Here is a 23,781-nt window from a genome sequence, read left to right as displayed (position 1 = left end):
TTTCCCTCTCAATTTTTAACGGGTTTATATTTTGTTAGGAAATAACCCCCATTTCGACATCGGCATTGATGGGTTTGATTTAAAATCAATTAGTATTCATTTTCCTTCTACCTAATCATATTTTTAGTTCAAAAAATTGAATTTGAGGAAAACTATTGTAATTTCATAAGGCATCAGGCTTTTTTTAAATGATAAATAGTGAATACAAAGATCTTCTTATTGTTATAAATAATTTGTTCGAATTTCAAAAAAGCTAACCTCCAATTTCGAGAAAAGTTCAACAAAATAAAATATCATCTAATGAAAAATATCACTTTGGGTCATCACCAATGTAAAGATATATAATGTAGATCCTCGTTAATACATTACGCTTTATTTTTACTCATATTACAAAGATATTTTTACTTCGCATTTTATCGTTGTTCATTCGAAAATATATAATTCGGTTGAGTTACACCTGAATATCCTCGCCCTTGATTGAAATATATTACTAATTTTAAATTTTATTCAGTAATAAATTTACTTGAAAAAAATTAATGAATCATTTTTAAGTATCATATCACATGAATACAGTTATATTAATTTTAATCCTAAAATTAATATTATTTTTTTCAAAAATTAATGCCGTAATTCCTTCCATTTTACTTTTTTGACATTAAGGGTGCACCCGTATGTACGTTTATTTGAGAGGAGGAGGATTACCCTCTCAATTTTGAGGGATTCGTTAGTTTATTTTCTCGATGAATATGCAATAAAATTTGATTTTTACCTTATCAATATACTTCATATAATATACACATGTTCATGTAAAAACTTTTTTTCCAAAATCCTCAGGAATTAAGGGATTTTTGAATTTTGAGAATTTTTTTCGAATTTTTTCAAAGGTAGTCTCACGAGAAAACTGACGGTAAAAATTCGATGAAACCGGTTGCATTGTATAGTACACATATGTGGTAAATAAATGTCGATTAGCTTTGTAAAAAATATCACACAGTTTTTGAGATCTTGAAAACGGCCATTCAAAAAGTCGAAAATTTTTCCGAGATGTTAATGGGCAAGACAGTTTTTCGACAAATAAATCGTAAACATGGGAATTAAAATAAGGCGTTATATTACATATATGGTAAAGGATATGGATGTGAAGAGCGTTAGTAGAATGGAAAGACTTTGAAATTTTAAAAAATTTATCTGGACTAAAAAATTATTTGATTATAAAAAACATATTATATATCAATTGCTATATAGAACTATCATAACAGATTTTGGAAAAGCCGCAAATCCCCAAGTGGAGAATTCATTAAATACTAATTATTCAGCTTTTTATCGAAAGGAAGGTAGTGTAGTGGTTGGGAACACTATGCTCTTTTTGAATCTAAAAGGCAACTGTTCAAATCATAACATCTTTGTTTTTTTTTTCTTATTCTGCCATTATTGTTTTTCCTTGTTATGATTCAAATTAAAAATATTTTAGTAAAGGTATTTTGGACATCATTTTTTCACATTGTCTCAATGCAAATGTTTGAAAATTTTGTAGGCAATATGACAACTCTTTCAACATTTGTTCTCTTTTATTAACTCAAACAGATTTAGGATCTAATTTCATGCCTTCGAAGACATTTAAACCATCTTCAACATAATTTATTGACAAATTGATAACAATTACTCATGAATGTCGTAGATTTAATATCCTGTCACTCAGCAACAAATTCGGGTTCAATAACAAAGCTCAGTAAAAACTTTACAGAAATTCTCCAATTTATTTTAGTGTCTTTTTGCGTCATTACGGCTGGATTTTCTTCTGCATCTGAACGCTGTGTTTGGAAGAAGACGAAATACAGAAACTTTCAACACAAGTAATCAGATTTTCTTGTCTTTCATGTTAAAATGCTTCATCTCGCTAGGTATACGTCATTTATTGGATGGATTGTTATCTTTGTGTCCAAATAGCAAAAAAAAAGGTATTAATTTAAATTTCGCATTTTGCATAAGTATACGCTTTAATTTATATCAAAACAGATTTAGATAGCTTAAAACAATATAATTTACTCATAAATACATCTTGATAATTCACTTCTTCAATTTTCATAATCTTATATCCTGACCTATGTCCTCTTATAAACCATATTTCTACTGAGATCTTCTTAAAGCATCTTTTTATCCCTATCTACGCCTCGAAACCAATTTAAGTTCCTTAATTTTTTTGAAAAAAAAATTAAAACTCCCTTATCAAACATCATGCTCATTTTTACGAATTTCATTTTTCCTTTAAGTTTAAAATATACGCTTTTTAGCATGTTTATAATACATTTTCAATTTACATTTACATTTTTATTTTTGAATTGTTTGTTTATATTTCCGTTTGAACAATAATATTTATTGAAAATTGTGAGAGAAACGGATATAATAAAAAACACCATACAACAAAATTCACTTTTTTTCATACTTACGCGGATCACTCCTTTTCGGCCCAATATGCCGGAAATGATAAAACTCTCAGATCTAGTTGCTAAGATCCAAACTCTCGACTCTCAAATCTACTTCCTCAGATCTTGTTGCTAAGATCGATCTATTATACTCAATTTTACTTAAGCAATATAGATCACCTTTATTATGATTCTCTTTATCTGTACTTGTTTAAAATTAAATTACATCATAAAGATCTAATTACAAATTATTTAGAATTTTGAAATAAAACCAGTATTTTATCAAATGCTTTGAGATTAATGCATTCAAACTTAAAAAAAAGATATATTCAGATCAATTTCAATATTATTGATTTTTTACTGTAAAAACTATGTCTACATAGATCTCAAACAATTTTATTAGATACTCTTTTTCCCAATTTTTTTCAAAATCTCTTTTTACATATCAAAAATTGTATTTTTCAATTTCATTTTTATTTTTTCCATATTTTTTTGGAATTTGGATATGCGTCCAAAGTAGTTATGTCATTAGAAAAATATTAGATATCTGAAGAGAAAATGATAACTTAGAGAGTTTTAAAGATTTTATTTTCGAATACAAATATAGACCTCAGAGGAATACATTCTAAATAAATTTGTATCTGAGGGTGAATAAATAAGAACAAAATTTAAAGGGTTAGCATAAATAATATAGAAATTAAGATTGGAATTTAAATTTAATACAAAATTAAAGGGAATGAATTTGCGATTAGTAGGGTATGGCAAAGGGATTGGGAAACATTGGTTACACATGAAAATTATCAGATGTAAGAATTTGGTGCAGATATTTTAAAAATGAGATCTGAGTGCTTAAACATTAAAAGTAGATCTTATCAAAAAGATCTGAGGAAGTAGATCTTAGCAACAAGATCTGAGGAAGTAGATTTGAGAGTCGAGAGTTTAGATCTTAGCAACAAGATCTGAGGAAGTACTTTAAAACCATCGTGATAAAATTCAAAAACGAAGAGTTCTTCTCTCCAAATTTTTTTCAAAATCAAAAAAATGAGATAAAAAAATACGTTTGGAAAATTCATTTTTAGCATTTTAGGAATTTTCTCACTTTTCTTCCAAATTGACATCCTTATGCATATCAAACGAAATCTAAATTGTCCGATTTTGAATTTGAAAAGTGACAAATATTCAATGACCATCATTTGTTCTCTCAAAAAAACGATGGGTTATAAATAACTATTCTCATTCAAATAAAAGATAACTTGAAATTCATGCCGCCCTATCAGTTGTCATTTTATTTATAATCAAAACCTCAGATTAATAATAAAAAATAAGGAAAAAAATAAATACGGAAATCTGTTAATAATGTTTGAAAGCTAGTATCTAAAAATATATAAGATTGAGTTTTAGACCACAGGGATAATGATTTCCTTTTAAAAAATCGCTTTTACTAGCCAATTTGAATTTAAATTACTTATTCAAATGAAAAATGAAACCCAATTTTATTCTATATAATAATACTGTACATTTGTAATATGGATGATCATAATCAAATGAAAGCTTTCGTCTGAAAATAAATGAGATCAAAAAAATTGTTGAAATAAGATTTGAATTCATTGTAGGTATATTACAGAAGTTTCCATAGTAGTATTTTGTTTAATTCAAAACATAATCCGCACAATTAACCCTTTCTGAAACCCTTAAAATGATTTTTTTTTCATTAATACGTTATTCACAACCTGAGTCTCCTTCTAGAGATCTTTTTTAGATTTTGAAACAATGAAAAGATAGAGCATGATCAATGTATGTTATATTTAAGCTTATTCTTAAAAATATCAATTCTATCATAGAGAAAAAGTACATTTAAGTGCAAAAAATTGAATAGTTGTAAACTAAGGCAGTGAGCCCTTAAGATCTAAAAACAAGCACATTAATCCAATACAGATAAATAAGAATTCTCATTACAATGGAGAAATATCACATGATAAACTTTCGAAATTATTTTCAATTACCAACTATAGTGATATTATATAAGATGTGTGCTTTAGCTAAGGTCAGTCGATAATATGGCATTTGCTATTTAAGAATTATGGTCTGAAATATGAGAATCATATTTCATACGGTAAATTTTATCTGATTTTTGAACATTTCATGTTTTTCAGATTTTGAATGTGATTTTGTATGTAGAACTATATTTTTCAAGCTGTAATGGAAGCGTTTCAAAAATATTATATTTTTCTCTGCCACCAATGAGAAAAAATACAATCGATTTAAATAAATAATGGTTTAATGATGTCAAATATACAATTTTCATTGTATTTGAATAAATGAAAATTTAATCTTTAGATAAAAATGAACTTAGCTAGATAATGAGAAACTGGACGATGAAGATGATGATTTATCATTGCCAGAAAAGCTACTTTGTGGTATACAAAATGAAATTGAACAAAGAATAATGAGGATTATAAGAATTAATCCAACAATACCAAAAATGAATGTGGGATATTTGAACCATGGGTCATATAAGTAACCAGCATCTCCACCTGCCATAAGGCGTTTATAGCAACTGTTGCGAAAAGTGCGTGGTTTCAGATTTAATAGAAATTTACCAGCCATATATGTACAGAATCCCTCTGTTTCGACTGTTTGCTCTTTCCAATAACAGCAATCAAAAACATTGCTTAAATTAATCGTGGCTTCAACAATTCTTTTTTGTGTTTCGTTTCTTTCGCCAAATACTAACTCAAGAACACTACTGCCAACGTTTTTTACAACACTCAAACTATCTTTGAATTTTTGTTCTGCATTTTTAACAAGAATCATTTCTCTTTTTGATGTACAAACAATAAATACAATAATGCATGGAACTAATGCAATGAGTGACTCTATAAACACCATTATTCGAGTATATCGTGCTTTTACGCAGCAAACACTGACGGCTGATATGAAAGTAAGAATGAAGAAGACAAGGAAAATAATTAAAACGACTAAAATTGCTACGGAGTTAGTATATTCTCGATACCACAATTGATGTGTATCAAATTTGTATTTAGGTTTACTTTCAGCATCATTACTTGCATTCTTTTGGAAAAGCATTGCAACTCCAGCTGCAAATACAACAGCTGATATGAGTGCAGTAAACCCAATAAAAACACGAAGGATAGTTGCACAGCAACCCATTTCTATATGTTTTATATAGAGATTTTTGAGAGCGCTTTGAATTATTTTATAGTAAATATTTACTCTTATTAAAATATGAATTTCATATGAATTTTAATTCATATTCCTAAAAATTTTCATAGAGATTTGAAAAATATAGAAATATAAAAATTAAAAACCGCATACACGCTGCCATAAGATATAGTTTTTAAAGTAATTCAATTACAACTCGATAACCGTAAATATTTATTGAAAAATTATCTATCAAAAAATAATTTATATTGAGTATATTTTAAAGTGTATAAAAAGAGAATTTCAAAAAAGAAAAAATAATATTTTATATATTTTATACAGTTCATATCCAAAGAATATTAATATTAACAGCTGTTATTGTTCTATTAAGTATTTTACTTATATAATTTAATTTATTTCAATTAAATTTTTATTGATTTGGTTCGCTTTACAAAAGAACAGTATCGATCTCTAAATCTACAAAGAATATTTATTACTATAAGATAAAAAGAACGGATTGATAATTAATGAGTTTAGTTTTCCCTTATTTTTTTTTCATAAAAATCTATTTATTAGAAATTGCCTTTATCTCAATAAATATGTAATACCTATCTTAAGTCACAAATGTTGTTTGTTTAAAATCATCGATTAATAACTTTCAAAATAAATTTTGATAATTAACTTAATTCCTATTAAATATGATGGCTCCCTAATTCCTTTAAGAAATCAAATGGCAATGCCAAGTTTCACAGAATTCAAAGCATTGATTAAACATAAGTAATTAAAAACCTTTTATATTGAATGAATGTTTATTATCAATATGTCAAGGGATATCATGCATTTAACCTCTTTAGTCTAGTGTCTCTAAATAATAAATGCATCCAAATTGGTCTGAAATATTTATAAATTGGTTTTATTTTAATACATTAGATATTCAGACGAATTCTACAGCATATTTGCCCGTTGATTTATATGACAAATGATTCAAAAAACAGAATCTATATCGGAATAATGCAAAAATGCTAAATCAATTTCAAGAATATTAAAAATAATTATATCTCATATTGGTGGATCATTTTCATCCATTGTTGTAAATTTCATTTTCATATCTTGAAATTATTTTATGCGTTTTAGCAAACTTGACTTATTCGAAAAACTCGATAACAACCATCGAACAGGTACAACAACAGGTGGAATACTTTCGTTAATAACAATTGGCTTAATTATTTCTCTTTTTGTAATTGAAATCAAAAGTTTTCTTAACCCACCACTCAGACAAAGATTAAGTGTTGTTAATAAAAGACCAACAGAAGCTGATGGCGTAACAATTACAAAAGAGTCTCAAGAAAAAACAAAAGTAAATTTCGATATCTTTTTCCCAAACGCTCCTTGCTATTTATTGCATTTCGATTTAATTGATGCAGTTTCTCAACTCGATTTATTTACATACAATCAGAATATTACTTACACAAGATTTTCTTCCGATGGTAAAATTATTGGAGACTTCGATCATTCTGCAAGATTTAATACTAGCAAGGTTACAGAATGTGGTTTTTGTAACGCGACAAAAGGTCTTAAAGACAAATACAAATGCTGCAATACATGCCAACAAGTTCTTGAAGTAGCACAAGTTTTTCGTGTTGTTGATATTCCACAATGCTCTGACAAAGTTAAAGAACTTAAAAAGATGCAAAACGAAGGTTGCAGAATAAAGGGAAATTTCGAAACAATTAAAATTAAAGCCGAATTCCATATCAGTCCTGGTTATTCGGTCATAGATGAAGATGGTGTTCATGCTCACGACGTTTCTTCATTCATTGACGACGTATCGGAATTAAATCTTTCATATAAACTTAATCATTGCAGATTTGGTGATCAAAACCATTCGCAACTAGATGGATTTTCTACAATTCAAAAGCAAATTGGCTATTTTTACGCAGTTTATACAATTGATGTTTCCGAAAACAACGATTACTCTACAGCATACATGGAACAAGTTGATAATGGTACGCTTGTTCCAGGAATTGTATTTAAATACGATTTCGGAATAATAACTGCAAAATCTTTTCCAGATAGACCCCCTCTAATCCATCTATTCTCAAATTTAGTTTCTATGGCCGGAGGTGTAGCAATGATTTTTTACATTCTTGATTACGCCTTATTTAGTTCAATAAAACAAAGAAAGATCCACAAAAATTCAAAATTAACTCCTATCTGAATCTTTTATTAGTTGTTTAATATACTATTATTGTTTTTTTGCTTTGCAGTAAAATTGTATGATTTTTTTCTTTTTATTTAAACAAAGGAAGTATTGAAATATTCTCATCTTAAGCCTATTGAGCCTAAAAGTATGAATACTCATCAAGATCAATCTTTGATTACAAATTTTTCGAATTTTTTAGTTTGAATATTTATAAATTAGGCAATGTTATTATCCTTCATTAGCAATGTGGATTTTATAGAGGCGTGACTCAAAAACTTGATGTTATCTCATGAAATTTTATTCGTTTCGAATTATCATGCTTTTATTCGAACATTAAAAAGATATATTAGTAAATCAGAGAGTTTATCAAACAAGAATAAAAAATACTAATCAAGTGCAATTTGTTAATTTTTCATATCGTTATTTGATTATTTGACTAATCTAGCATGCTGAAAATACTTGTAGCATCTGCGTTAGCTTCAGGAATGATGTCAAATAATGGAATAGGTTGAATCATGTTTGTCAAATTATCTTTGACTTTGCAAATTGGAATTACTCCATCCTGATCTTTCTTCTCGGCCTGTACTGTCTTAACTTCTTCAGAAGATTTCATAGCAGGTTTGAAGAATTTTGATATTACTTCATCTAATGTAATTCCGAGATCCGCTGGATATTTCTTTGCAATAAGTTGGTATCTGTAGCGGCATTGAACATCAGTTCTTCCGACTAAAGTTGAGGCAACTTTTGTCCAGGAATGATCACCATAATTTTTGACGCATTCCATGAGTCGGCAATCTTCATCTTGAGTCCATGGACCTTTGTTTATGAGTGGATTTAGAGAACGAAGCCATCTCTGAGAACATTGACCCGTAGTTCGCCCAGAGCCAACAAATTTTGCAATGTTACTCCAATCCTCGGGACCGTATTTATGTATTCCTGCAATTAGCCGTTGATCTTCGATTGATTTCCAGGATTTGATTTTCTTTGCAGATTTCTCGTATGAATTGCCTCTCTCGCAATAAGGTAAAGGATGGTTATCAACAATTAGTAAGTTCGATAAATTTTCAATAGGAAATGATGTTCCGATGATTTTAATGGATTGATTTTTCGCTTCTTGAAGGGTAATTGCTCCTGTAATAAACTGATAAATGAGTGTTTTCATGTTCTGCTGTTCATATACTGGAACACTTGCTAAGACTATATCGCATATATTATTCGAAGATTGAGACATAGAAAATGAGGAATTATTGAAAAAAAAATTAAATTCTCATTCAATTAAATTTTGAATATTTCTAAAAATTAATGGGATGACAATTTGCATTTAATAGAGAATAATCAGATAAAAAGGAGTTAATAAATTGAATGAAAACAAGTTTAAAATTGTGAGCACATCCATTTTTTTTAAATGCAAAATTGGCATATTGAATGCTTAGATGTTTTCAGTATTATTTGGGAACTTTAGAAGTGTAGAGTAATATTGATTTTTGTTGCTTTTATAAAAAGCATTGAAAATTTAATTTCAACCGTTCATGAAACGAAAAATTAGCAATTATTGATAAATATTCTAAAACTCCTTTCCAATTTTTTGCATTGAAAAGTTTCGTTTCCTTTAATTACAATGCATTTAAGTAGACATTTAGTTTTTCTTGCAAAAACCTATAAAATATTTGAATATGATAATTTGAATTTCTTTTCAATATTCCCTCTGAATGCAAACATTTTAAAATAAAATCATATGCCAATGCAGAGAATATCAAATTTGTAATTACTATTTCAAATCTCAAAAATACAATTTCCTTATTCTAAATAATGAGGTACTCTTTTTGCTCCTTATTGGTCTTGTTTTACACATTAAAATGAAAAATTTTACTTATAAGGAAATTTGTTATTCGGGATCTAGATATTATCCATAGCATATAGTTACATTATCACAATTTCCATAATAAAACATTATCATCATCGTATTCAACACATTATTCTGAATGAAATTAACCCTGAATAATTCAATTTCATAAAGATATATGTATTAATGAATAAAATCATCCAAGCCATCATTTTTTAAAAATAATGGATATTCGTCGAAGAATATTTCATTGCTTAGCAACATAAATTTAATTATTTGACATTCCAGATTATTTTTATTTCCAAAAGCTGTGTTGGTTCTCTTCCTGTGTGTACTTGATATCGCCATATCTATTAGGCTGAATAATTTGTAAAAGTTAGCTTTGAAAAATTCGAAATCCATATGTAAATAGCTAAGAATTGGAATTAAAGCGTCATTCAGTCAAGTGAAAAATTCTGTGAATTTACGAATGCTTTTTCTGAACGTGATTGAAAAGATCCAGTTATCATGATAACAGTATAACGTGATTCCATAAACTGCATTGTAATGGATATTATGGTTTAATAGAACTTAAATAATTACAGCATTATGGATTTATTACACCAATTTGAAATATCTTGATTTAATTACATAGATTTTCATGATAATCATCTGAAATAAAGCACAAAAAAATAAATGCAAAATTAATAAAATAGATCGGCGCAATAATAATTTTTGATTTTGAGCATAAATAGAGATTTTCAATGAATATTCTATATAAAAACTCTGTATTTCGATCGAATAAATAAATAACTGTCATTTCATTACGAAATTAGAAGGAAATTCAAATAATCTTCTGAAAATGTCTATGAATTTCTGAAAACATTGAATACATTTGTGAATATTATTTCTAATCGTAATTAAACATATGTCTATACAAATGTGTGCTCTATTATTGTTACTAAAAAAATGTTATCCATGTAAATTTTGAAGTTTTGATTAATGCTATATATACTATATTTGCATCATGTTAATCTCAAATAATTTGATTTATTTTCAAAGAAATATATTTTCAATTGATTTTCAATATTCAAAAGTAAAAAAAATGAGAGCTTTACAAATTATAATATAGATGGTTTATTTATCTCATCAAGCATTGGTTAATGAATTTATTGTTATGGGCTTAAAATAAGTTTTGAATTAAAAATTTTATTTTATTTTAAATTTGTTTCAGTGTTTGATGTTTCTATTCCTTTGGCAATACATTGTTTCACATGATTATGAGCCAGTATACACTCATGTTAATGGAAGTTTCTTCGATTGGGGCTTTAAAGTATTTTTTATTCTTGTTTTGATATCAAATATAAGGGTCAATCAACTACATATAACAACCAAGGATGGCATGTTACATTCCAAGTAGATCACGATCCAAGACAAATAATCGTTGCTTCAAAATATAATGGAACTGGATCATATCGCAATGTTCATGTTAAAACCGATGTTGTATTACCATTCATTTATAGCCAAAATTATATTCAAATCAAGTGGACTGTTACAAATAATGACGATATAGCTCACGCAGTATCTTTGACATCATATACTGATGTTCAAATCGCTGACAATGATAAAGCAGATATCAGCTGGTATGAAGCGCCTGCTTCAAAGAAAGGTTTAACAATGTGGGATGGACAAAACATTTTGACATTAATTGTAAGAGATGGATATGGTGTTACAGATGTTGATCATTTCTGGTTCGGCGAACATTCAAATTATCCTTCAAATTACCATGAATATGACGATAGAGAAGATATTAATAATGAGCAAAATATTGACACTGCATTTTCATTTGGATGGAAGAACAGACCAATATACGCTCATGAAAGTGTTACATTTTCTGTATTATTAGGAATTGGCGAAGAATTAAGCAGTCCTCCAAAAATTCAACTACTTGAACCATTCAAAAGGAAATACAATGTAAATGAAAATATAAGATTATGGGTCCAATATTATGATCCAGACCGTTCATCACATTATGTGCATCTTAAATACAGCTTCTTAAATGTTGAAAATGGAGAATTGGATAGCTATTTCCCTGCTGACAGACCTAAAGGTGCATGGAAAGTATTTGATGATAGAAGAATATTAAAATGTCCATCAACAAGTGGATCCTATCCTCTTAAAATTTGGGCAGAAGATGAGTTTGGAATGAAATCTCCAGTTATTGAATTCTAACAAGAAGCATCAATGAGAAGTATGCAGCTGGAGGTAGCTTTGTTGTTGCAGGAACTGTTTGGGATAATGGTGAATGTTATATATGGTTTATGATTGATGACACATTTAAATTCAAAATCGATGAAAAAATAGTTTGTAATAAAGCGACGAAAGGATTTTCAAAGTTATTTGATTTATCACAAATGAATTTCCAATTTGGAAGCATAGGATAAAAATCTGGGCTGAAGATACATATGGCCTTCAATCCAATGATGTTCCATCAGAATTCTACTATGTTCGATATGCAGCACCATCAATAGAAGTTGTTAGTCCAAAAGACAAGCCAAAACGCTACTTTGATGGCGAGATAGAAATTTCCCTCAAGGTCACTAATATTATTATTGGAGAAAGAATTACAGTATTGGTTAAATTACCAGAAGATCCTGAAGTTGAACCAATGCAAACTATTTATTCCTTTGTTGCTGATGGAGATCACCATCTCTTAAGTTATACTTATAAAGTTAAAACCGTCATACATTATCCTACACCAACAGCAACACCTTACGTTCCAACAGCAACACCACATGTCCCAACACCTTATCCAACAGAAAGTATTCCAGTAGGTCCAGAACCTGTAGTTCCAAAGCCAACACAAACTCCTTATGTTCCAACACCAGAACCATCAGCAAGTCCAAAAGCTTCGGAATCAAATTTGATTCCCCAGATTTTCCTTACTTTTACCACCCCTCTAAAGCTGGGGACACCGCCTATCGTTGGGAGTAGCTATTAAATAGAACCACCAAGGGTATTTTTTGAATTGCTGGTGTAGTGGAAACATCTGACATAATTATTCATTATGCCAAGGTTTGATTCCCATTTAAAAAATTTTTTTCTTTTTTGGATCATGAATTTTTTTTGGGTCACTATAAGATTTGTTTCATGTTCTAAATCTGCTGCATATGTAATCTATTTTTATTTACCTATTTTTTAAAAATCTATTGGATTGCCAAATTTGAATATATTTAAAATCATAAAACTCCAAAAAAACTATAAATATATGTTTTATGCATAGTGCCGATACTCAAATATCAGATTACTTAGATCCATGAATAATATCCGAATTTTTTTTCTTAAAATTAAACTTCAAAACTTCTTCCAATCTTATTCTTAATCAATTGTAAATTTTTAAAACCATTTTTTAAAATAATTTTGCGTAAATTTTATTCTCATGTTGTTTTAATCGAAAATTGATACATTTTCAAAAAAATAATATTGACTTATGAAATTCATTTTTAAGGTGAAATAGTATTGTTTTTATTAAAGTATATGAATAATATATAAAAAATTAATGAATAATATAAGCAGATTTTTAGTTTACAAAACAAATATGAGCAATGCAATTTCAAACTTTTGCTGGCAATTTCGATATTGCTCAAGTTTGTAGTATTTGTGATACCTATAACATCGGCTTAATCAAAATTCGATTTTCCTTATGAGTTATTGAGAAAATTTGATTGCAATGAGAAGGATTTCGACGTTTTTGATAAACTAAGAGCTGAGCTTTAGGGGTTCAGTTCATTTATGACTGTAGTTTGATGCGTAGATCTCTTTTTTATTGTAAATTCTTTCAGCATGGAGATCGAGAATGAATCTTTTGAGAACTTTATGAGTTTTTACACCCGTAAAGAGGTCCTTCGAGGAAAGATAGTCCAGACTACATGAAGATGTGGGTTAACCAAAAAAATCCGATGGTTTCCCCATATTCATGTAGATCTTCGAAAAAATGAGCACCAAAAAAGCCAAAAAAATAGGCTTTTTATTGGATTTGTACACTAGATCAATAATCTATTTAGGATCTGACACTCTTTTTAGCCAGAGATATGAGGTCCTTTCTAGGAAAACGATCTATTCATCCATAAAAAAAATGAATTATCGTTTTCCCCAGAAATTACATGGGGAGTGGTAAAAGTAAGGAAAATCTGGGTAATATTTCTTCTCAATCTCAGGATAGTAATGGTGAAATAACGTTCATTATCATTTGGTGATAACATTGAAAACACAAAGGTTCAATCAAAGAAAGACTCAATTTTCCAAAAGCAACAAATGATTATTGGTATTGCAGGAGCTGCTGTAGCATCGCTATCATTGCCGCAGTCGCCATTATTCTTCATGAAGCTGCTAAAAAACCTGCAGAATTCAATCAAGAAGATGTTGGATTTGATAACCTCAATGATGCACCGGCTGTAGAAACCGATAATCCGATATACAACGCAGACGTTCAAGATCCTTTCGCTAATGATTTTGAACCTGATAACGAAGAGAGTATTTTGATGCAAGATTAAAATGCTTCGCTTTGTTTTCACCAGTTAAACATTTCATCTTTTAAAATAATTCATATTAATATGAAAAAAAGATGTTAAATGATGTTATTTTTTTTTATGATAATTTAAATAAAACTTTTACTATGCATTATTTTTGAAATAAATAGATGCCACACATGAGAATTTTATCGCAAATAATGAATTGCTAACATATGATTTAATATAAGGAACCTTATAATAGAATTGAAGAAATCTAACATAGTGGAAGAAATATGTAAATTTAAGATTTCGGCCTAGTCATTATAAAGTAAACTATGATTTTGAGAATATGCAGCATTAGATTCATCTGTCATGCAATTTGACAAAATTTTTGTAACGTGGGTGATTTTTCACCCAGCCGTAAGCGGCTGAACTTTTGAGAGTTTTACATGGTATTTGCCGGCAAATGCCATGTAATTTATTCTCAATTATTTCCCAGGGGTTGCCGGTGCATTTACCCTAAAATATTTGAGATAACTTTACATGGCATTTACCGGCAAATGCCATGTAAAACTCTCAAAAGTGTGATCCTTATGGCTGGGTGAAAAATCACCCACGTTAATGAAAATTTTACTTCAAATAGCTTTTTGGAAAACAAAATCTTAATATCTATATTTTCTATTACCATTCCACAAAATAATAACCAAAATTAAAGAAATAAAATTTACAAACAAATAAAAGAAATAAAACATACTAATTAATCAGTGGCTATGCGGGTCATATATATAGCTGCCGGAAATAATAACAAAAATAATGAAAACCACTATACCGAAACCAATCACAACGCATGGTCTGAGAGGAGAGAAAATCTTCTTGTTCTTTTTGAATATGCATAGGAAAATAAGGCCGATTGGAGCAAAAAGAATGGATAAGAGGCAAATTAAACAAATTACTGCATTCGAGGTCTTGTCATCAACGGATTCATTGTAATTACCAGAAGAGGCAATGTGCAATAATTCAGGTTGTTGATAAAAAGGGATTGATTCTGAAGGGTTATATTTTCCTTTCATGTACTGTGGAAAATCATGTTCAACAGCACTGTAATCTTGATAGTAGTCATTTTGTTGATATTTAGAAACTTTGGCCAAAATATCAGGATCATCTTTCTCAAAATAAGGATTAATTTCAGTATTTTCTGAGGATTCTTCCATACTTAAATCATTAGAAGATGTTTCAATGTAGATTTGTCTCTGATTTGTGTTTTCTGAATTTGATAAACTTGAATCCGGATTTTCGATATCATTAACATGATAAGGGGATGGAATATTAAGATTCTGGGGAGGAGAGTAAAGAAATTGTTTATCAGAAATGTCTCTTTGGTCCTCCATCAAACGAATGACAAAATCTAACAAAATTTGATAAGATGATCGGTCGGTGGAATACTAGTTTAAAGTGATTATTGAGTTTTATGATACAATTAATTTACAAAAAACAATATTCATTTCTGAGAGAATTTCCTACTCTCAATTTATGACTCTTACATTTTACATCGATATTTTGTTTTATTTGGGTTAGACAACTGATTATTTATTTATTTAATTGAATTTATTGTGCGATGTATTCGGAAATTGAATGCTGATTCAATTAGCTCAGTAAATGTTCTTTTAAATGTCAATATAATTTTAGCGTTTTATGGAGATACGATCATTTTATCGTCAAAAATTCAATGTGAATTTTTTTGCTATGCAAAATTTGTAATTTAGCATAACTCCTCTAAAGTTATATAGTTAGAATATTATGCAGTAATATAATAAAATCGCTATATTTTCATGCACTTTAAAATTTGCAATTTGAAATCTAAATGTTTTATTTAAAATATATGCGTCAATTGCTATTATTCATTAAATAGTTTAGAAAAATAGAAGCGGATTCTCTAGAATTGTATAGAATATCAATTGACTCTGATAAAAAAATATAGGAGCAACTTTTAAATAAACAAACAAGTTTCTTTATGATATGGTTAACATATTCCATTATTTTGATTCGTTCAAATCCCACAACATTGGTAAAGGACAATTTAAAGGCTTATCTAACTTTGGAGGTATAACAACATTCTTTTTTTCTATTTTATCGTAGTAAAATAAATCATCTTCCTTAGGTTTAAATTTCATTTCAGCTGATCGATACGCTTTTGGAATACTGAGCAGTTTCATATAATGTACTTCCTTTAGTCGTTGTTTTTCAAGTTCAATATCTCTTAAAATGCAATGAATATTAGTCCGGGGTTTTTGATCAATAGGAGAAATGCAGAAAATTGTATCATTATTGTGAATTGAGTACGATTTAAAGGTGAGTTTATCTTCTAAAAGTATCTGATTGTACATGAAAACACAATCCTGGTTTTCATTATTCCTGAGTATTGATATTTTGCTATCTGGATCCACATCACGTAAGACAATGGCAGAACCCTTATACCTTATCTTTATCTGAATCCTCTTGGGAGCTGCACTCATCAAAATGAGTTGAAACTCAATTTAAAGATGAATAAAATAAATAATTATTTTAGACTTTTGGATACATTATACACCGAAAACTGATTTCGTATTAGTTTTCTGGATTCTTGTGAGGTTAAATTTGATAACTTTACAATTCGATGGTTTTCTTCAATCAAATATATGCATCATAACATGTTTATTATTTTAACTATTGTTAAGTAAAAAATTGCTGAGAGGTGTTCGCTTTTCAATTCATTCAAATCATTTGAATTATATTCAAAAATGAAAGAATTTATAACCTTTTCGTAAGCATTTTTATCCTGTAGTATATAAAAGATATAATTTTTGAAATGTCCAAAATTATATTCCCGAAAATGAGAATCATGAACAGTCTACAATTAGAATGGTGTTTAAATAATTTCTTTTTCAGTCAAAAAAACTATAAAAGAAAAGAAATAATTATTCGATCATTCTATTTATTGATTTTAGTTCATTGCAACTATAACAATCGAACAAGATGTAATTTGTATGTGTGTTTTGATATGAAATATAGTTAGAAACAGAAGATGTATATCCATAATATTAAAATAAATGAAAATCACAAAGAAAAATCAATGGGCATTAAAATAGTAATGCAAAACAAGTGTAACAATGATATTAATATACAACACTATGATATTCTCTTCTTTTTTTAACCTTTTTAAGAGCAAGGAATCTGTGTTTAGATAAAACTATATCACCTTTTTTTGGTTATAAATGATCTTGTTATTGCATTGGCATAACGCACTCCAAAAAGAATGATCTATTGAATGTTGTTTGAAGCATAACGCACTCCAAAAAGATAGATCATAGTAATCTTTCAAAATAAGTTAATATTAAGGATGCGATGATTATTTGAAGGAATTTAATATAAAACTCTTTGGCGTTATTAGAGACAACTTTGAAATACCTCTGTGATTGAAATCATACGAATACACTTCTATATTACTGAATAAATCTATTGATTTCTTTGTCAATGATTGATTTTCAATTTTCCTGCCAAATTTTGAAAGAAATATGACAATAAATTACGACATTGAGACATGAACAATATTGTATTTAATGTAAGTATTAAAGAAATTGCGATTAATTTAAGGACTTGGATTGCAAATTAGAATGTAACTTTGTCAATTTTTTGAGAAAAAATGATTTCTTCTCAAAGTAGAAAAGATTTTTAAACACATATTTCTTTATTGAAGAATTTATTGGTAATAACTATGTGTGAAACCAAATGCTTAAATAGTATAAATTGAATCCTGACTTTAAGGTTAAAATGAATGTCTCGATCAACATTGAAAAAAATTGACATAAATTCAAAAATTCAAAAATAAATTGGTCAGGAAAAAATACAAATTAATGAAGATTTATTAGGAAATGCAATACAATAGGATTTTCATTGAAGAGAAATTTCACTCTCAAAATAATATATCAAATAATATGGTTTATTGCTTAATTCAATCCCTTTGCACAAAAATAATTTACAGACGAACAATTAAAAACAGTTTGACAAAAGGCTCCCGCTATCAAAACCGAAATTCTATTGACTGTTAATCACAAAAGCAAAATGGTTTAAATACATAATATTTTAATTCTATAATAGCATAGTATTTATCTTGTATTCTATGACTTCTCAAATTCTATCAATTATGTTTTTGAAAGGAAATTTGACAAAGAAAAAAAAAGATCATTTTTTATTGCGTCTATTCCATATGTGCTATCTTAATGACTCTGATAATGAAAAACCAGTATGTACAACCAAAAGGAAAAGATTTACACCCGAAGAAGATGAAATCATTCGTCAAAATACAAAAAATAAAAGAGAATTCACATGGGAGGAGATTGCCAGAAAAATCCCTGGAAGGACTGCGAAACAAGTTTGTGATAGATATAATAATTACTTGTCAAAGAACTTAAAGCATGAAAAATGGACTAAAGAAGAAGATAATTTAATTATTGATATGTATTTGAAAATAGGACCAAAATGGACTGAAATAACTACATTATTAGATGGAAGAAATGGAAATAACGTAAAAAATCGATGGTATAAGTACTTGATGAAAGAAAGTGATCAAATTCCATTTGACATGTTGAAAAAATCTTCCAAGAAGCAAGATACTCTTGAAGAGTATAACTTCAATATTCTCGAAAATGAAATAGATCTTCTAAATCTTTTCGAGCACATTGATCTTAGCAAGAATGCGAACTGAATTTTTTCCACCTGACAAATATTATAATCAATTTCTGAAGACCTAAACCATTTTAAAGAAGATGGCTTTCAAATTTAATTATAAAAATTTTAAAAAATTTAAAATTCTATTAGAAAATAATCAAAAAATATTGTTTTTCATATTCGTTTCCAACATAGTATAAAGCATTTTTTCAAACCATTACAGTTTTATTGCAAATTATAAAATGATATTCCGCAAAAAACTTTCATTTATAAAATGCAAGTAAATGTTCTGGTAATGCACGTAGAAATATTGACTTTCCAATCTCCATATTATTTCTGTTCGTTCAAAAATATCAAGAATATTCAATTTTGAAAAAAAAAATTAAAAATCGAAATCTTTCATTGTGCTTCATTCATATTTGGCTTGATAATATTGTATTTTTATATTTGTTGTAATGTAACTCTAAAGAAATAATTATTCAATAGGAATATTATTTGAAATTTATTGAATTAGATTCAAAATAACTTTCCTGTGGTTAGTAATAGACTTTTACATGTAAGATTAATCGATACCCAAAATTTTTCAATTTTTTGAATAGACCCATGCTTTCTTATCAAAACAACGAATACAAATTAATCTTAAGCCCAATTTTATTATAAACATAATTTACCAAGACATATCATCTTAATAATGGTAACCTCATAATATTAACTATACAAGATTTGATAGGATTAACCGAATAAACCCTCCACTTAATTTTACTTCAATTCTCAATTTTTTCAATGAGCAGTGACTAACATACATTTTCTTATATATTAAATCAATAAAATGTTGCGGTATTCTAGAATGTAATGGTAATATTAGCTAATACAACATAAGATTTGAAAAAGCTGAGTTTCAAATATTTCAATCCATGGAAGTATTGGTTTGCCAATAGATTACTTCATAACAATTAAATGATTTGATGCTAAAATAACAAAGAATAGCACTTTAAATTTAACTACATAGAATTTTAACCGCACACTTTGAGAAGGTGTAATTTTCAATGTAGAAATATAGTTTTTATATGAATTTTATCATATAACTTTCATTTATTATAATGGAGTTAAGCAAATGTACATAATCTTTTAGAATAAAACTTATGGGTTTTGAATCTTAAAACGGTACTCTTTTATGGAAACAATAAGTATTAAATGAAATTTAATTATACAACGCGTCACATTGGACTTCATAGACATTACCAAAATAAATACAGAGTGAAGTTTTCTAATGTACTGCATTGACTACAGTTCAATAGCTCAAATATAAGCCATTGATCACACTCTTCTTTCAAGGTATGAATTTCTTAACTATCTATAAATTTTTAACAAGCTGTGTATGTTTTTTAGTTTTCATTGTGACAACATATATAATGATGAAAATATACTAGATCAAGAAGACGCGATAGCCAAATTTTTGTTGTTCAAACAATAGTTTGCTTCTTTATAAATGTATTTATCAACTCTAAAAGTAATAGCTTGAATTCATTGTACTAAAACAGATAATTTACTGAAACCTTTTATGATTCTCCATGAGGTGCAAAAGACGCCAAAATAATCATTTTGGGTTGAATTAAATGAAGCTATAAAGACGGTTGAATTGCTTAGTAAATAGATTTGGATGTTATTCATCCTTCTATTAACAGCACCACAAATGCCTTTCCTATTTTCGTATAAGCATCCAAAAAATACTGAGTTGGGTATACATCTAAGAAAGGAAAAAATATGTGTCAATATTTATCATAAATGGTTTGATAATAAATGTTATTAATTGTCTTCCCCTATATAAACCATATCTAACCAAAAATAATAGGAAATGAAAAAAATTAATGCAATTGATCTCATTTTCATGTTGTCAGAAATTGTTAAAGATATTTTATATTCTCTATATTCTTCAAAAATGAATGAATTTGAGGCAAAACAATCATCAACATCATCATATTTACCCATTCTGATGTTGAATAATTATTCATTTAACGAAAATAAGTTCTTAAAATATGATTCATCAAAATTAAGAAAGGAAAATCCTAAATTTCAAAGAAGCTAAATGCAATTTTGGATTTATATCGTGAGAGATTCCGTTTTTTACTTCTTATTCATATAAACCATTTGATGATTCAGATTTGCAAAAGATTTATTGATTGAGAATAAATTGGCTGCAAATGGCATCAACTATTTTTAATGTTTTAGAATGTTTACTTTGAGCGATTGAAAAAAGATAGGATTGAAATAATAAATAATTATTCATAAATTTCATTCTATACTATATTTATCTCATGTAATTGCAACGATTTGTACTATTAATTATTCTCTATCAACGAAAGTTTGATAAATTTTTATTACGGTAGCACCAATATACAATGATCGAGTGAGAATTATGCATGTCAAATGATAGTAAATATTTTAATCTTTTGATGAACTCAATAACTTTATCTATTTGCAAATATATTTTCAATTTTTTATTAATTATTAAAAATTATTTAATTCTCATAGTCACGAATTGATTCTATTCTTGAGAACTTAAATTTAATGAAATTCATAACAAATTCTAGGAGAAAAAAAATCAATGGATAAACTAATCAAATTTTTGAAGGGAAATTATCGATTGTTTTGAAAAACGCCGATGAAGTTTTCTAGATTTATTTCCTAAATAATACATTTATGCATTTTTCAAGCAAAAACATGTTCATGAAAAATTTTAGGTATTCAAAGAAAAATTATCTCTCATGTATTTGGTTAACTAAACCAATAAGGTACACAAATGATTTGTATGGGCAAAATTTTCGAAACATGAGTTGCGCATTCAATTTGCTCATTGAATTTGAATTGGTCAGAGAAAAAATGCAATAATATTACTTTTCATATGTATCTAAGATTATTATGTACGATAGTGCGATAAAGGTACATTCACTATTTTTGACAAAATTTTAAATTTTCATGGGGTTGTAAATCTTATAATAACTAGATGAATAAGGAATGAATCCCAGTATAATGTGCATCATTATATTAAACACTATATGTAAGGCTAATGATTCTATTAACACTTATGAAGATCTATAGTATTTGAGCAGATAAATTTGATAATTTCCAAAACTCTTATATTTCAAAATTAAAGTGTGCGAATGCATTTAAATGAGAAGAAGAAGGATATGATGGGTTGTGTGACTTTTTTTGTAAACGTAAGAATTCATACAATATTGAACGATTTTGTATCATTATTTTAACATATTAATTTTAAAATAATTTATTTTTTTATTCTTACATAAATGACCCAACAAGTAAAACCAGATAAAATAGATTATCGAATTTTAGAGGATGGTGTTCCTGTTTATATTCAAAGATTTAAAGGGAAGCAATATTATAGAATTGTTAATCCTGAATACATAAAACATTTATTTAAAAAGGAAGACTGTGAATTATTAAACGTTAATGAATATGAAACCAATAAATCAAAATTGAAATATAAATATATTGGAAGTGATGAAAGATGCAAAGATAAAGATAAAGTTTATACAGTTTCATATTATGAATGGAAAACCAATAAGATAAGAAAACATTTAGGAGATTATGGTAAAAGTTCTGAATTCTTTAAATCTAGTATATACGAGAGAGTAAAAGAAATTAGAAATAATTATTTTCATGAATAAAAAAAATAAACTTTAAACATTCATGTCTCAGAATCAACATTGAACTTTAAGAAACTAATGATTATTTGAATTTATGAAATCAATTATTTGATTCATTCTTTCTTCAATAATTTCTATTCTTTTTGTTAAATCATCTATTTTCATTAATGAGGTGATTCTTGATTGAGGAATAGATTTCAAACTAACCACTCCTTTTATTTTTGAAATTTTGAATAATTTATTTTTATTTTGTATGAAATGAGCGTCAAGACTAACGACGTTAAAAAATTGGGATTCACAAATGAGGAAATAAAGGATATATTAGAGGAGGCGGGTTATGAGGTTGATAAATATTATTTAAGAAATTGTCAAAAATTCGCGGAGTTTTTAAATGAGTTTGATTATGATGGAAAATGAATAAAGATGATGTTATAAATTTCTTATATCCCACATCTAAAGAAGAAAAACCTAAAGAACCTGATGTTTTCCCTGAATATTATGAAGAACGGATTAAAGATGATGATGAATACAATGAAATTGAAAGACTGGAAAAAATAAGAGATGAAATAGATGAAAAAATTAAGGAATTAAGAGAAGTTGAAAAATATAATGAAAATGAAGTAGAGGGTTTAATGAATATCCCAGCTTCAGAATCAGCAGTTCAGAAATCTCATGAAGAAAGATATAAAAATTATGTCTCAGAATCAACACAAAATTTATTAGATGGTGATATTGACGAAACACTTTCAGAAGAAGGCACAAAATTTATTCATAAACATAAGCTTCAGTTTATTGACGATGGAGATTATCCATGTATATTACTTTCACCTCCTCTTGATTCTGAAAAATTCAAAAAAGCACTGAAAAATGTAACATATGCAACAAATACGATTAAGAAAGAAGACCATGATATTTACACAAATTATTATTTAAATAAATGTACAGGTGTTGATAAAGTTTTTGATTTGTTAGATAAAATATCAAAAGAAACAATTGGTACATATAAAATTTTATGCGATTGTGGTTTCATTATTGAAGATACCAATAATGTTTCATATGAAAGAACAGCACCGAAGGAAGACGAAGTTGAAAGGTCTATACCATTCGTTATTAAGAACATAAAAGATATGAAAACTTATAAGCATTATATTTATTCATTTATTTCAGAAAAAATGGAAGCAACCCATAAAACATCTTCTCATCATTTATAGCTATTCATACATTCCTTTTCAAAGTTGTGAAATTAAATAAGACAGGAATTAGATTTAATGTATCAGGGTACGCATTCTTG

At 27.8% G+C, this 23,781-nt stretch overlaps 6 protein-coding genes across 6 annotated transcripts, besides 2 other annotated features; 3 read left to right on the top strand and 3 right to left on the bottom strand.

Moving 5' to 3' along the window:
* Nucleotides 1–4,705: 4,705 nt before the first annotated feature.
* Nucleotides 4,706–5,635, bottom strand: TVAGG3_0708100 (uncharacterized protein; the record flags this gene model as incomplete). The annotated part of the gene is made up of 1 exon (XM_001303296.2): nucleotides 4,773–5,594. One exon carries the CDS (start codon nucleotides 5,592–5,594, stop codon nucleotides 4,773–4,775), a length of 822 nt encoding a protein of 273 aa, XP_001303297.1.
* Nucleotides 5,636–6,708: 1,073 nt separating this feature from the next.
* On the top strand, nucleotides 6,709–7,880 carry TVAGG3_0708090 (vesicle-mediated transport; the record flags this gene model as incomplete). The annotated part of the gene is made up of 1 exon (XM_001303295.2): nucleotides 6,709–7,803. The coding sequence occupies one exon, from the start codon at nucleotides 6,709–6,711 to the stop codon at nucleotides 7,801–7,803; it is 1,095 nt and encodes a 364-aa protein (XP_001303296.1).
* Nucleotides 7,881–8,224: 344 nt separating this feature from the next.
* Nucleotides 8,225–9,019, bottom strand: TVAGG3_0708080 (RNA polymerase II transcription regulator recruiting protein; the record flags this gene model as incomplete). Its single annotated transcript, XM_001303294.1, has 1 exon — nucleotides 8,225–9,019. One exon carries the CDS (start codon nucleotides 9,017–9,019, stop codon nucleotides 8,225–8,227), a length of 795 nt encoding a protein of 264 aa, XP_001303295.1.
* Nucleotides 9,020–10,733: 1,714 nt separating this feature from the next.
* TVAGG3_0708070 (Listeria-Bacteroides repeat domain (List Bact rpt) family) lies at nucleotides 10,734–12,813 on the top strand (the record flags this gene model as incomplete). Its single annotated transcript, XM_001303293.2, has 1 exon — nucleotides 11,288–11,842. The coding sequence occupies one exon, from the start codon at nucleotides 11,288–11,290 to the stop codon at nucleotides 11,840–11,842; it is 555 nt and encodes a 184-aa protein (XP_001303294.1).
* Nucleotides 12,814–13,183: 370 nt separating this feature from the next.
* On the bottom strand, nucleotides 13,184–15,522 carry TVAGG3_0708060 (uncharacterized protein; the record flags this gene model as incomplete). Its single annotated transcript, XM_001303291.1, has 1 exon — nucleotides 14,883–15,509. One exon carries the CDS (start codon nucleotides 15,507–15,509, stop codon nucleotides 14,883–14,885), a length of 627 nt encoding a protein of 208 aa, XP_001303292.1.
* A 2,842-nt stretch (nucleotides 15,523–18,364) lies between these two features.
* Nucleotides 18,365–18,862, top strand: TVAGG3_0708050 (RNA polymerase II transcription regulator recruiting protein; the record flags this gene model as incomplete). The annotated part of the gene is made up of 1 exon (XM_001303290.1): nucleotides 18,365–18,862. One exon carries the CDS (start codon nucleotides 18,365–18,367, stop codon nucleotides 18,860–18,862), a length of 498 nt encoding a protein of 165 aa, XP_001303291.1.
* A 2,899-nt stretch (nucleotides 18,863–21,761) lies between these two features.
* Nucleotides 21,762–22,019: a mobile genetic element.
* A 688-nt stretch (nucleotides 22,020–22,707) lies between these two features.
* Nucleotides 22,708–23,781: part of a mobile genetic element that runs on past the window's edge.

Source organism: Trichomonas vaginalis, chromosome III (assembly GCF_026262505.1).
Source record: "Trichomonas vaginalis G3 chromosome III, whole genome shotgun sequence".
Taxonomy (NCBI): domain Eukaryota; phylum Parabasalia; order Trichomonadida; family Trichomonadidae; genus Trichomonas; species Trichomonas vaginalis.
Note: the sequence above shows the minus strand (reverse complement) of the source record. Positions and strands in the feature narration are given on the sequence as shown.